The 14,130-nt window shown below is 39.7% G+C and overlaps 1 protein-coding gene across 1 annotated transcript; it reads right to left on the bottom strand.

Annotated features, from left to right (window-relative positions):
- Positions 1–1,846: 1,846 nt before the first annotated feature.
- LOC107753510 (ubiquitin-associated protein 2-like) lies at positions 1,847–12,984 on the bottom strand. The gene is made up of 14 exons (XM_016569662.1): positions 12,808–12,984; positions 12,656–12,695; positions 12,244–12,439; positions 12,094–12,160; positions 11,489–11,813; positions 9,542–9,630; positions 9,367–9,420; positions 9,184–9,265; positions 8,833–9,053; positions 7,188–7,293; positions 5,321–5,446; positions 3,825–3,892; positions 3,555–3,749; positions 1,847–3,028 (listed from the first exon to the last, which is right to left on the bottom strand). The coding sequence occupies exons 1-14, from the start codon at positions 12,952–12,954 to the stop codon at positions 2,933–2,935; spliced, it is 1,812 nt and encodes a 603-aa protein (XP_016425148.1). The 5' UTR covers positions 12,955–12,984; the 3' UTR covers positions 1,847–2,932.
- Positions 12,985–14,130: the final 1,146 nt, after the last annotated feature.

Raw genomic sequence — 14,130 nt, 5'->3', positions numbered from 1 at the left:
CCATGTCGTGAAGGCGCTGTGTGCTTCTTTGTGAAAGCGAAACTACTTTGTTTGGCCTTCCAAAAGAGAACGATATTCGCTTCCTCATGCCTAGAGCTGGTCCGTGCTGGTCGCTGAGGAAATACATCAACTTCGCGGTGCGATGCAATGCGTAAAAAGACAGTATAAGTAATTATAATCCATAATTATGTCCCCACTGGATGCAACAAATGCCTCGTTTATAATGGCTTTTAATGTTTAATGTTTAATGTAATCTCCGGCCCGACAGGGCATCACCGTATGGTAGGGGAGTCACTGGATAGCTGGCCAATCAGCGTACACCTCGCTTTTCAGACCGATGAGCTTTGTAAAAATCGACGCGTTTCAGAAAGGCGGGGCATTGAGAAACAATAATGTACAGTATGTGGAAAATAATGTGTTTTTTTAACCTTAAACCGCATAAACACATTTCATTACACCAAATAATGTTCTTTTTAGCAACATCATATGACCCCTTTAAGACAGTCTTCGACTGACAAACCTTGAGTTCACACTGTGATTTTATTTTTTTAGTATATATATATATATACACAATGTATGAGTGAGTGAGAAAATGTCAGGAATTTTTACTCGCACAACTTAAACAAGGTCCCAAAGTTTATATGGTTATAAAAACACATTCAGTAAGGATTTACTTTCATTGACATCAATAGAGAAACCTCCACAAGAACAAAGGAGACATATTTTGAGGCATGGAAGTTCATAACGCTACACACAATATTATAACCCATACAGTGTATCTTGTCAATTACACAAGATCAAAGGGGCAACATTTTTATAACATTAAAAAATCCCTGAGAAACAGCAGATGCACAGCACTAACTTTGATTAAAATTAGCTCGAGTATAAAGGAATTTCTCAACTTCTCTACTATGGCAGTTTATGCATTGTAAAATGTTTTGCCTAAACAAAATATGGTATTGGATTACTCCTATATGAAGCAAATATAGCTTAGTTGTTTGCAATATTTGGCACACACAGTATTTATGGACAATTCATGGATGAACTTTTCAATGTGTTTCATGCGATTTAATTCAAATCCCCAATTGACATTTTTAATACTCACTTCTGCAAACATCAGTTTTAGGTGTAATAATTTGACCCCTTAAGAAGCTAGTTGAAAAGACTTAAAAAAAAAATAAAAAATAAAAAAAAATAATAATAATAATGAATCGACAAGTAACCCATAAACTTCGCATTTTAAAATTATCTGTCAACTGGCCATCTCATGTTGGGTTTAAAAGAATTTGGATACTTATGTTTACGGTTTGCAAAGCAAAAACTTTAAAACTCGAAGACAAAGAAGCAGACTTAGAAGCAGTTAAAAAACACAAACAGTTTTCTTTAAAAAAAGACATTCACATCCAAAAATGATGAAAATGTCTTTTTCTTGTTTATTTACTTAATATTTATATATTTTTTTTACAAAATAAAAAACATTATGAAACAAAAAAATGCTAACAAGTCCGTGTGTAAGAATTCAAGAGGGGAGAAAAAAAGCCATCAAACAAACAGACTACAGTACTTGTGTATATATATATATATACACACATACACATACATGACAAGTTTATCCATTTAAATCTTTTTAAAACGCACAGTACAAAAAGGAAGTCACTGACAAAAGAAAAAAACAAACAAAAAAAAACTCTTAGTACAATTCTGTCCATCAGCACTTTCCTAATAATCGTATTACTAAAATAATATATTTGGGGACAGAAGGTGGCGTGTTTGAGGGGGAGAATGACTGCAGGTATGACAGGAGGACAAAGGCTGTGGAAAAACACACAGGGTGGCCCAAGAAAACGGTAACCTCAATCCCATCGCAAATGAAAAACTTCCCGCTTATGGCAAAACAGATCAAAAGTCATGCCTTAACGTAATCCAGTCTCCCTGCTACAGGAAGGGTGGTTAATGAGGACAACAACAACAACAACAAAAAAAAGGTTTGCAGAAAATAAGTCTAAAGTTTAAGGTGACCAGTGCACTTCTCACACCTGGAGAGTACAATAAGGCTCCAATAAAGCAATTAAAAGGAATACACATTGAAGCCTATAAGTCTTCAAGTACAACATTCATACACTGGCCACCCTGACGATGCAATTCATTCATTCACACACACACACACACACACACAAAATAAACCCAAACGCACACACATGCACATACACACACGGTACAGATCCGAAGCCTGTGAACGCAGCTATACATTTATTTTTTTTCATATATCGGTTTATATTTGGTAAAAAATAAACTTCACAACTGCACTAGCCGATTTAGAGTGATATCTTTTCCCAAAATAAAATTTGGTAAAAACTCACTGCAGGGGGAGAAACAGAGGAGGTGCATGTACATTTGGATTGCAGGTGCTGATCAAGCAAGAAGCAGAAAGGAGGGAAATAAACAAACGAAAAAAAAACTGCCCTCTCTCCCTCTAACATACCTCTCTTTTTCATTTTATCCAATAGTAAAAAGCAAAAGAAGAGGGGAAAAACTAAACATTTGTCCTTTTAGAAAACAGATCTATGTTACATATTCCAGAAAGAAAAAAAAAAGGGGGGGTTTGGGGCTTTTATGTATTTTGAACACAATACAAACTCCAAATACTCAATACTCCAATCATGAAGGCCTAAGTAACTATCCATATATTGACGAGATCACGCTCCCCGTTAAGACTTCTCCCTCCATGCCCCTTCTTCAAGCGGCGACTTGCAGTGCTGTATCTCTCTAAGGACAGCGCCACCAGTGGAATGGGGCTGGTACTGCAGGGTGACCGTGCAGACAGAGGAGAGTGAGCGCCGTGGAGGACAGAGAAAAGGGGGAGATTTCTGGGGAGAAAGGTATGGTTCCACTAATCCAGCCTTTGGAACACCAGACGGGGCAAGACAGGGTATTAATTGCCTCCCCAGGTGTAGCTGTTGTATCCGGACTTGTTGATCTGTGACTTCTGTTGAATGGAGGCATTCTGACTGCGTTGCCCAGAGCCACTCTGAGAGAAAGGGAAAAAAAAAAATCTTAAAAATTAAGTCATTTTTAAACTATAAATGACAAGCGTTGGTTTGGAAGGGGGAAAATATCATTATAATAATTTATAATTATATAAAATAATAATAATAATAATAATAGTAATTCTAGCAATGATAATAATAAACAATAAAACAACAACAATAATATCAAATAAAAACTTAAAGCATTCTAAATCAAGCTTTAATTTGGAAGAGTAATAAATTTGTTTAAAAACAAAAGTCTTCTAATTCATAAACATTAATTTGGCTTTGATCAAGCTTTGGCTAAACAAAATTTGCTTTGGAAGGGGAAAACATTCAACAACAATAATAATACAATTATTATTATTATTATTATAAAAAGCTTTTTGTTTTACAACATTTTTAATAATAATAATATTTATTTAAGTTGAAGTTGTAAAATGAAAGAACAAGCTTTTTATTTCCTGAACCTGACAGGTCTATATGCAGGTCAGCAATACAAAACCAGATGTGATGGTGCAAGCTTACCTGTCCGTCCTGCTGCAGGTGGTGGTGGAGCATCTGAGAGTGGGGCTGCTGATGGGGGGTCAAGATGTGCATGTAAGGGGCTGGAGCGTAACCCGCCGCAGCCGTAGGGTTGATAGGGCCACCACTCCCAAGTGCTGAGGGCAAACTGAAGGAAGCACTGGGGGTTCCCGTGTGGAAACCCTGCTTCTCAAAAGACTGTGGAGATCAGATTGAGACACTTTTGGTGACAAAGTTAATTAAAGAAAAAATCTATTTGATGAGCATGCTCACCTGCGTCTTTGTGTAAACAGACCCTGAAATGTCAGGGACTCCAGTGTTGCTTGATGTCACAGAGACACCTAAAGCAGAAAAGTTAAAAAAAACAAAAACAAAATGATGATTGCTGAAAGCAGTAAAACATCACTTAGCTCGAGACAGGCGGACCCGCATATGATTAGAAGTATGACACTGATAAATCCAGTAAATGAAATGAGGAATGCATATTTAAAGACAGAAGCGTAGAAATGTGTTCCTCTAATAGGCTTTCTGGGAAGATTGTTGTGTGTAAAAATTGCTCATTATCTGTGGCTCCACATTTTGCCATAGAATGGTGAACAAGAGTAGGGTAATTTCAAGGCTAATCAGAGACAAAAACTAAAAATTAAAAGAAAATCCACACACAGACAACACTTGTGCAATTTGCATGAGGCACAAAATGGTACACAAGCAATAATGATAAAAATAACACTTAAAACTAATAACTGAACTAACCCCCAAAAGAGTTAAGTGTTCTTAAGTGGCTGAAGAAACAGCAAAATGACTGAAGAAAATCACTGAAGAGTCATTGAGGATGGTGTAAATTCCCTTGAGCATATATTAATGATGATAATAATAATAATAATAATAATAATACTTTTTGGTACATTAGAAAACAATGCTCTCTGCAATAACCACAAGACACTATTTAAAAGCGGATACCAAATATGGGCTTTATAGAGGAATTAAGTGTATATTAAAACTTTGTTTTAGTCACAATATTCCCAATAATAGTTTCAAATGAATCTAACTTGGAACTTGGTTTAAGCAAATCATATTTTTGACCAATATATGCAATTTAAAATAAGAAAAAGGAGCACGTACACACACACACAAAAAAATTTGAACGCAGAATGCCATAAGTAGTGTATAACACAAAACACAAATGTAGTCCAGATCATCAAGCTGCCGAAATGTTCACAAGATGAAAAACCTATTAACAAAATATGATGCATAAAGCATTTTCTTTGAGATGAAGACAAGATAAAAACTAAGAGACCACCACTGCTCTCATTAGAACTAACAGTAAACACTAGTCCATTTCAGGGAAACAAAAAAATACTGACCAGAATACCTCAAATACCTTAAAATACTGGAGGAAAAAAAAAACCCCATTCAAATGATTCCACTAATCGAATCATTTTTTGGGCAGTTGGCTGCATTAATGGATTGCATCCATTAAGAAACCCTTTTCAAACGTTTTAAAGACTGTCACCATGTTGGTGTTCAGTCACAGGAGTAACAACCCTGATGTTCTACCCAAGGAAAGAGAGACTTTCATGTCCTCCACCCTTCCTAGTGAAACACCGTTTCCTGATCTCCTTCCATCTGAGACCAGGCGGCATGTGACGGCTTCATCAAGCTTGACCAGTAGTAAGTTAGGAGCAAATGAGGGGAGAGAGAGAGAGCTTAAGAAAGAAAAGGGAGGCGGAAAAAGGAAAATGGGGGTTTTAGCGTGAGGCTGCACTCACCCACTCCGGGCCCGGTGACGGAGCTGGCGGGCTTGTTTTGCACAGAAGCAGCGGCAGCGGCGGTGCCGTAGCCGCCCTTACAGAAATCCCCGCTCCCTGCCGAAGCCTGGCCCAAATCCTCATAGCCTGCAAACGGTCAGACACACACAGCCACAGCCCCACAGCATTAGACACACACCAGGCAGGGCCAGAGGGGAGGAGGAGGAGTGAAGGGGCAGGGCGTAGGGATGGGGGCGAAGACACTGCAAGCTGGGGGAGGGGCCTATCAGATATACTGGGAATACTGGTGATTTAAGAAAATGACGAGAACAAGACGAGAAGGTGAAAGACATTTATAAACAAAAGCGATGGAAATAAAAAGACTGCAAAAACAGAACATTAGGACTGGAGAAGATGAAGCTGGAAAATATCAATGAAAGAATGGAAGTTATGGAAAAGATGGAATGAAAAGTTAATATGGAAGAATTTGCAGAAGAAAATGAAGAAAAATAAGGACACAAAGAATTTACATGAAGATGGAATGAGAGCGTAAGAGCAAAGGGATGGAAGGATAAAACAAAAAGTGGTGAAAGATTAAAAGCAAGCAGCGTGTGGAAAGCATGCGTGAACCCACCACCCTCAACCAAGCGACCTCCCTCCCACCTCATTCTCCTTAAATCACTGGTTCCACAGAGACCCACCCATCGGCAGCACTCTGAAGTGCTTGCTTAAGCCTATCTGTGCACAAACCTCAGATAGTTTAAATGTTACAGTTGGGATTAGGGATGTCAACGATTAATCGATGATCGATTAATTGTCGATAAGAGGTGCAATCGATTAAAGCTATCATGGTCGATTAAGTCGTTTAATTTTGGGCTGCGTGCGGCTCATGCGCAAAACACGTGCGAGCGGCTGTGAGTGACGGTGACGGTATATAAATGCATCATCATTCACTCATAATGTACAAATTAAGCTTTTAATGTGATTTAAACTTTAAAAGTACATTAAAATAGAAACAACACAAAGTTCTTCAACATGGAAAGCAATAGAAATGTAGTAACCAAGTAATTTCCCCAGATAATTCTTTCATATCGGGCTCTGCGCTTTGCAGGGCTGCGGGACACAGGACAGATTGGCTATTCATTCCTACAACTTGTCAATTCGTTCCTACGGCTTATTAATTTGTGGCCACTGTCCATGTTTCATCAATTTTGTTCCTTAAATAACCCATAATTTAAGTAAAATGAGGGAACAAATTAATAATTAATCGATTAATTGATCGTTAATTTAAACGACGATCGATCATGGAAATTATCGAAAATTGACATCCCTAGTTGGGATTCACTATATAACAGTAGATGATTGTCCAAATGTCCATCATGCGTTTATAAAATGTTCAAAGTTGGCCATATTCCTGAGGCTGCAGGTTGATATCCAGGATACTCCAAGTCAATAGTACAATCCTCAATTGTTAAAACTACCCCACACGCAGAATCAATGTTTAAAACATAGCGACACAAAACAAAACTCCATGCAGTACAGTTGTGATTGTGAACGTCATCTGGTTTTGAAAACCAAACATCTTCCAAAATGCAGTACTATGGGTAATACCATAAGATTAATTGTCTCATGCTTCAACTTCACAGACAAGAAAAAGAAGAGATTTGGCCAACACAGGGTTTAGAGGTGACTGAGCTAGTTTAGTTATACATGGCTTAAAAACTCAGCCAAGAGGAACAAGATGGTTATAAGACCTAGAAGTTACTAGAGTGTTTTTCTAATACTTCAGCAAACGGGTAGACTAATTGTAGGCAGATTGAGTTGTAAAAAGCATCCGAAAAGTTTTACTGCATTTTAAATGTTGCATGGACGTAAGAAAATGCATTACCAGTGCTGTATCCATGTGATCCATAACCACTAGCTTGCTGAAAGGGCGTTGCTGACGCACTGACACCGACATTCACACCATGCTGTTTGGAGGAGGTAGGAGCCACCTGGAAGAACATTCAGAAACGGTCTTTTAAATTCACAACGAAACCGATGTAGCAAAATATATTCTGCTGTATTGTGACATACATCCAAGTGCAGCGGATTATCAAAGCAAAAAAGAAGGATGGGGATCAGTCGTTGACTGGATTTCGAGAAGCTTAGGCTCAGACATGGCGACATTCACACCATCAGTTTTTGGGATTGACAGCAACATTTAATTACAGGTGTAAGTCTCAAAATGTCCCGTTCACACAGCATCTTAGAGTAGCGTCTCGAATACTGTCTGTATGAACGTGCAATGGGAGTCAAGCCTGTATTTCTTACCAGTAACCATATCTCTGGTAATGATTATAATGCTTTATTCAATGTTAAAAGTGTCTAATGCAAGTTTGAATATTATTTTGCGTTATCTTTATAGCCATAGTGAAAGCAACAATAGATATTTTACCTCAGATCTTGAAAATAAATTAAAGCAAACTTGTATGTTAAAACTGTGAACTCACTACGAACCAACACGTGTATTCCATAAAGATATCAGTCACTCACTCAAAACGGTTCAGTCCATTCACATTTGAATCATCTATTTTCCATGTCGACTTTTCTTTTCTACACACTCGCCATGTTTTTGCCGTCACATCATATCTACACTAGACGCGACAAAGCATTGCAAATCATTTGAACGTTGTGTCAGTACGTTATAAATAGAACGAGTCAGCAGTTTACTGTCGGGGATTTGTCGTGTCGCGCCGCATCCAAGACAGCATCACTGATTATAACGAGTTCTATTGTATTTTATTGCGTCACGCCGCGCCGCTCGCGTCCGTTGTAGACACGATGTAAGTTAATGTAGCTTTCTGATGCGGTGTTTGAATTTTCATGCCACATTATTTGAAATTGGCGCGGGCCAAACTTTTTTCTCTCACGGCCCGGATGTGGCCCGCAGGCCGCCTATTGAGGAACCCTGCTGTAGAGTCTATTAATTTTTTGACCCGTCTAATCTTCATTAACCGGCAGTAGCTTTTGTATTTGGGTGGGAAGTGGAGCATTTGAGTCACACGTAAAGCAGAACTGATGGGAGCAGCTCAAGGACTCAAACACAGGACTGACACCTGTATTCTGCTACTGTGTGAACGTGGCCATGGTTTAAGAACATCTACACACTGCACAAATCTATACACTGAACATGTAATAAGCATATGTGTGACGTTACCATTTTCACAAATTTTTGTTTTTGTCATATTTTCAAAAACTCCGAAAACCGTTTACAAAAGTTTAGTTTTCAGGCCGCCAGAAAGGCATTGTCATGTAAAATGAACAGCCAAAATGCATACAAATTTTCAGATGAAAACGTACGTAACACTCAAACATTCACACTGCAATTACAGCTGTATACTTTGAAAATAGAGGCTGAGGAGGGTTAAAGCAGGTTTTGGGTTAAAAAGGGTTAAAGTCTTTTATGCTGCACTGTCCCTTTACACTGAATTTTGAGAAGGCACAGAGAAGCTTTAACTTGGCCATGTAAAAGATGCCTTAAGAAACCTTACCGGAAACATGGCAGGGCCGTACTGGAAGGTGTTGGGCAGACCGGGCACACCAGTATAATAGGGCAGGCTGGTGTAGCTGTATCCTGGTGGAAGGGTTGGGTTGAGGAAGGGCTGCTGGGTGGTATGGTGCGCTTGTGTCTGGGTCTGCTGTGGCTGGGCCAGCGTTGTGGTGGGTGCAGGAGACGAGGCGTCGCCACGGCCAAACTTGGACAGGTCACCAGCTAAAGAAAGTTTTGAGAAACAGTGTTTCAGAAAATGTAGCATTTGGCTCAAAACGTTTGGGTTCCCTCACCAGACATTGAATACAATGTGCAAACCAAACCTAAAAGAAACAAAAAAAGTGCATCTTACCAGAATATGGGTTGCTTGTCAAACTGCCTTCCCTGCCAGTCAGTGCTGTGGTTGGAGTGGCAAATGGGATGCTGTAATAGTCCTGAAGAAAATAATGTTTCAACTACATTCAGCACAAACAAACCCAGCATTGTTGCTTTCATGTCAAATACTTCCACTAATCAAACAGGAACAACCCCTCACCAGTGGTATCCTGGTCTGCAGCATCTGTAGGTCATCGTAGCCATACACTTGGGGCTAAAGCATATAAAGAGTAGGGTGTAAGCCAAAACAATATACATGATAAATAAAGCATGCCTAAGAGAGAGTACAGAACTGACAACAGACAAATTAAAAATAAAAACGCCTAAACACTCACTGGGTATGGGTGAAGCAGGCCGGGAGCCATAATGTAAGGGTTGGGCAGCAAGGGTGGCACTCCAGGAGGCAGGTTTGGAGGTGCTTTCCCTGTTTAGATGAAGCAGCATACAATCAAATTAAGTTGAAGTGGTTTTATCCTCTTGCATAAAGCATTTTACAAGTTTAGTTTTACACATCTCTGAGAAAAGAAAATGGATATTGACCATGTCTGTACATGTTGAAAATGATGCGCAATTCTGCATTAGTTTATTCCAAGCAATAGCCATTTTTTTCTAGCTAAACAAATAATGGGTCATTCCGTAAAATCAGTAACATCTACGTGTTACTATAGATTAAAGGCAGGGTATGTGATTTTTCAAAAACACTTTAGAAAACTGATTCGGGCCGAATAGCAAAACAAACTTGTAGCCAATCTTGTACTCGTGATGTGGAGGAGAGAGCTTTCAGTGCATGGGACGGACATTAGCCGAGCCGAGCGACAGAGAGATAGAGATGGTGGATAAAAAACAAAAGAGGAAAACGTCTGCGGAAGGATAAGGCAAGAAGTAGGACCCGTGTAAATATCGGATCAGCTTTCCAGCGCTGGAGAGAACTCAAGGAGCGGAGGCCTGTGATCGGACGCCGAGGTTGCTTTGTTTCTTCTCAATGGGTGAGTAACACTGTGTCTACAACAGCTAAAGTCTGCCTACACTGGACGCGATCAAACGACCGTTGAAAACCATTTGAAATTTGTGTCAGCACGTCATAAATAGAACCTGGCAGCAGTTTTCTGTCGGGGATTTGTTGCGCTGCGCCGCTCACGTCCGATGTAGACACGGTGTAACATTGGTTTTGCTTTGTTTCACAGAACTAATCGTTGCCTGGGTTGCATACGTATATGTGGGGCGGAGCTATCAAAATAGGGGCAAGACCCTTTTGGGGTAGGGGCGTGTTTGTTTTGGTGATTTCAAATATCAACATTGGCTACCAGAAATCGCTTACTCTGCCTTTAATAATCGCCAAAAGTCCAGTGACTTTAAAGGGAGTTCACCCAAAAACAAAATTTTTGTCATTAATTACTCACCCTTCATGTCGTTCCAAACCCGTAAGACCTTCGTTCATTTTCAGAACACAAATTAAGATATTTCTGATGAAATCTGAGAGCTTTCTGACTCTGCATACACAGCAATGCAACTGAAATGTTCAAGGCCCAGAAAGGTAGTAAGAACATCGATAAAATAGTCCAAGTGACATCAGTGGTTCAACCACATTCAGGACGGTACCATGACGCATGCGTGTGATGCTGCTGACGCTGGAGCCGGCGTTGTGACGTAGAACACACATGCGCTGCACCTTGTTTACAGGCAGAGGAATGCACACGCATGCGTCGTGGTACTCTCGTGAATGAAAGAGACTGACATGGAAGATAAGAAATTGTTGAATAAAGACATTATTTTTGTTTTCTTTGTGTACAAAAACATTCTTGTAGCTACATAAAACTACGGTTGAACCCCTGATGTCACTTACTATGTTTCTGGGCCTTGAACGTTTCAGTTGCGTTGCCTTTAGTTATGAATCAATTTAATGCATCTTTCTTTTTTTTTTTTTTTTTTTACATGGAACTAAGTTAGTATTTATTTTCACCCATTTTCAGTTATCAAAGACAAAACATGTATAACTCACAATGGGAATACAGAACAGCTGCAAAGTGTTTAGTGAACTTGAGCAGTACCCAGACCACAGGTCCATCCGATGTTTGAAGGAAATGTTTCTCAAACAAATAAGTATTCATAATATTTTTTAAATATTCATATTTAAATAAATTTTTTAAACCATTTTTTTTAATGTATCAGATAATTCTAGTCTTTTTGATGGCACCTTACTAAACACTTTCAATAAAAAGTAATTGTATGTCACAGTATAAAAGATTTAGGTCATATTGTCCAACTCTAACTGCAATTCTTACCTGAGGCAGCCGTGCTGCGAGATGAGACAGATGAAGGTGCCACAGTGGCCGAGGCAGCAGATGAAGATGAAGCAGAAGCCATAGGGGGGGCCATTGAAACCACACCAGCACCACTGTTCAATCCCATGGTCATACTGCTTACCGGGCCCAGTGCAGACTGTGCAGAGACCGAACTGACAGAAGAAGAGGGGGGAATGGGGCAACTGTAGGAAACAGGGGCTGCTGAAGTAGCTGAAGAGGGTGGAGGAACTGAAGAAGGAGCCACAACAGAGACCGACGAGAAGGACGAGGAGTGCAAGCAGGAATCGCCGTCCACACTTGGGTGCTGGGAGGCACAGTGACAAGAGAGAGATCACAAAACAAATATATAAAAAAAAATTTTAAAAAAACTTTGCAAACAGCCAACCGTTTGAAGAATAAATCAAGACCATTTAAAATTTTTAATTTAAATTAGTCATGAGGCAGATCAAGTAATTATATTTTCACAACAAGTACACAGATGAGTTGTGCAAACTAAGACTATGCATTACCAAAACAGACACAATATTGACTTCATGTTCACTTTGCTCTGTACTTATAACAAGTACATTTAGTGGCAAACTCACCAGTAGGCTTGTGTTTGAAGTGCGAACCGAAGAAGGTGCCAAACTGTTTTGCTGTAAAGGGAGGGAGCTGATGGGAAAAGTGCAGTATTATTAGCATCTCTCTTATCCAGACACACTAAACTGAAGTAATGCAAACACAAAATGCCATACTTATTGTGCTGAGGAGGGGCCAGGGAGCTGGGCGAGGCGTCTTCGTGTCCAAGAGCACTGAGAGGTGTTTGACTGGATGTAGTCAGCAGGGAAGGAGGACCTGATGAGCGGTCAGCCAATGAGGATATGTTGGAAACCGATGGTGGGACGACGGATTCGGACACTGGTTTCACGGGCACTGCAGAGCCTGCTGCAGCTAGGAACGATAATGGGATATTTAACAAGTTTTATCAGTTGCATGAGACTTGTTCACAACAAGAGCGGTAACTATAATAACCATATTAGTGTACAAACCAACGGACAACTACATTCTGTTCATTAGCGTGCGCAGCACTAATGTCATCTGCTGCTTTAAATGCTCAAGCTCTTTAAAGTTGGGTGGATTCTGATTTTTAAAACTTTAAAGTTATACCTTCCAGAGATTGTGACGTCTGCATCGAATTGAACCCATTCTGTAATCAGAAAGAAAAGGTTAGATTAGATGAAGCATCATTTTCACATGAAAACTCATGGTGGTACACTGATAGACGACTAAGGGCTGATTGTGTTTAGATTGAATCTTACCTTGGACTGAATGTCTTTCTGTGGTGATGAGGACACAGAAGGAGGGTAGCGCCGTGTCTGGCTGGCTCTTGGCTCATAAAGCTCCATCTGACTGGGGTTGGACAGGGCTGTTGCTTGCTCACTGTGGACAAACCAGAAAAACATCATTAGATATTCTATGATTGTGTTAGGACAGCATAAAAGTAAAACTGAAATCACAGCGGTTAAGTCGTAAAGGCTGTGATGTTATTAAATAAACACGCTGCATATTGTATGTTCTTTTAGACAGGAGCAGCTCGTGATCCAGTGTCTTCAGCATCTCAGATCAGCTCACATCCCTGAATATTTATGGAAAGCAACATGCGGCAACCATCTTTCCAAATTTGTAATGAGAAGTGCTTATTAAACTTGTCAACAAAAGCCCTATTTGGACAGTAATTGTTTCTCATGGGGACGTCTGTAAAAAATAAATCTCCATAGCTCCTCAGTGATTGAACGCATGCTTTTAGATGAAGATAAATTTGCGGTGGACGTCGGAGTTTGTAATCCTACGAACCCAGAACTGCATGTCTTACGTAGTCAGTCACATGATCACTGACGTGCTCAGAAACATACAGGCGCATCAATTACTTCTGCCTGGAGCGCTGTGGCAAGCTTTATGCGTGCGTTTGAGCGCTTATTAGGCTATATAGGCAATTAAAGGCTCATTATCAAATTATTAAATGGTTTATTAATAATAATAATAATAATAATAATAATAATAATAATGCTTAAAAAGAATGACTACTAGATGCCACTTTTATGATACAAATTACTGCGAAGTGCAACCGTACAGTGCATTTCAGTGGTCAAAAAGGATTTACAAAAAGTTACAAAACGACTTTTGGATTGATCTCCTTTTATAAACTCAGAGATGTGGATTTGGACGGCAATTAAGTCACCACACAACCTTTTGAATCGATTTCTTCTCGTAAACTCAGAGATGTGGATTCGGACGGCAATTCAATTACCACACGACCTTGGTGTTTGTCAAAAAACAGTAGGTAATTCCGCTGCGGATTTTTACGGGGGTGGTGTGAGAAAAACACTGACATCCTGGATTCGGACAGCATTAAAATCACCAACTACCCCCCGTAAATGGTGAAAATCCCTTATGTCCCCCTGAGAAACAATTACCGTCCGAATAGGGCTTAAAGGAACACTCCACTATTTTTGAAAATAGGCTCATTTTCCAACTCCCCTAGAGTTAAACAGTTGAGTTTTACCATTTTCTAATCCATTCAGCCGATCTCCTGGTCCGGCGGTAGCACTTTTAGCTGCAGCTTAGCATAGATCATCGAATCT

The sequence above is a fragment of the Sinocyclocheilus rhinocerous genome, unplaced genomic scaffold (genome assembly GCF_001515625.1).
Source record: "Sinocyclocheilus rhinocerous isolate Xijiao unplaced genomic scaffold, SAMN03320098_v1.1 scaffold1433, whole genome shotgun sequence".
NCBI classification, from domain to species: Eukaryota; Metazoa; Chordata; class Actinopteri; order Cypriniformes; family Cyprinidae; genus Sinocyclocheilus; species Sinocyclocheilus rhinocerous.
Note: the sequence above shows the minus strand (reverse complement) of the source record. Positions and strands in the feature narration are given on the sequence as shown.

What these genes read in the sequence shown, in the direction of transcription:
- LOC107753510 (XM_016569662.1), bottom strand. Translation starts at nt 12,954, where the DNA reads ATGATGTTTTTCTGGTTTGTCCACAGTGAGCAAGCAACAGCCCTGTCC. An exon ending in ATCACATGGATACAGCACTG is followed by an intron (nt 5,447 to 7,187) that starts GTAATGCATTTT and finishes GACCGTTTGCAG; the next exon opens with GCTATGAGGATTTGGGCCAG. An exon ending in CTGTTTACACAAAGACGCAG is followed by an intron (nt 3,750 to 3,824) that starts GTGAGCATGCTC and finishes TGATCTCCACAG; the next exon opens with TCTTTTGAGAAGCAGGGTTT.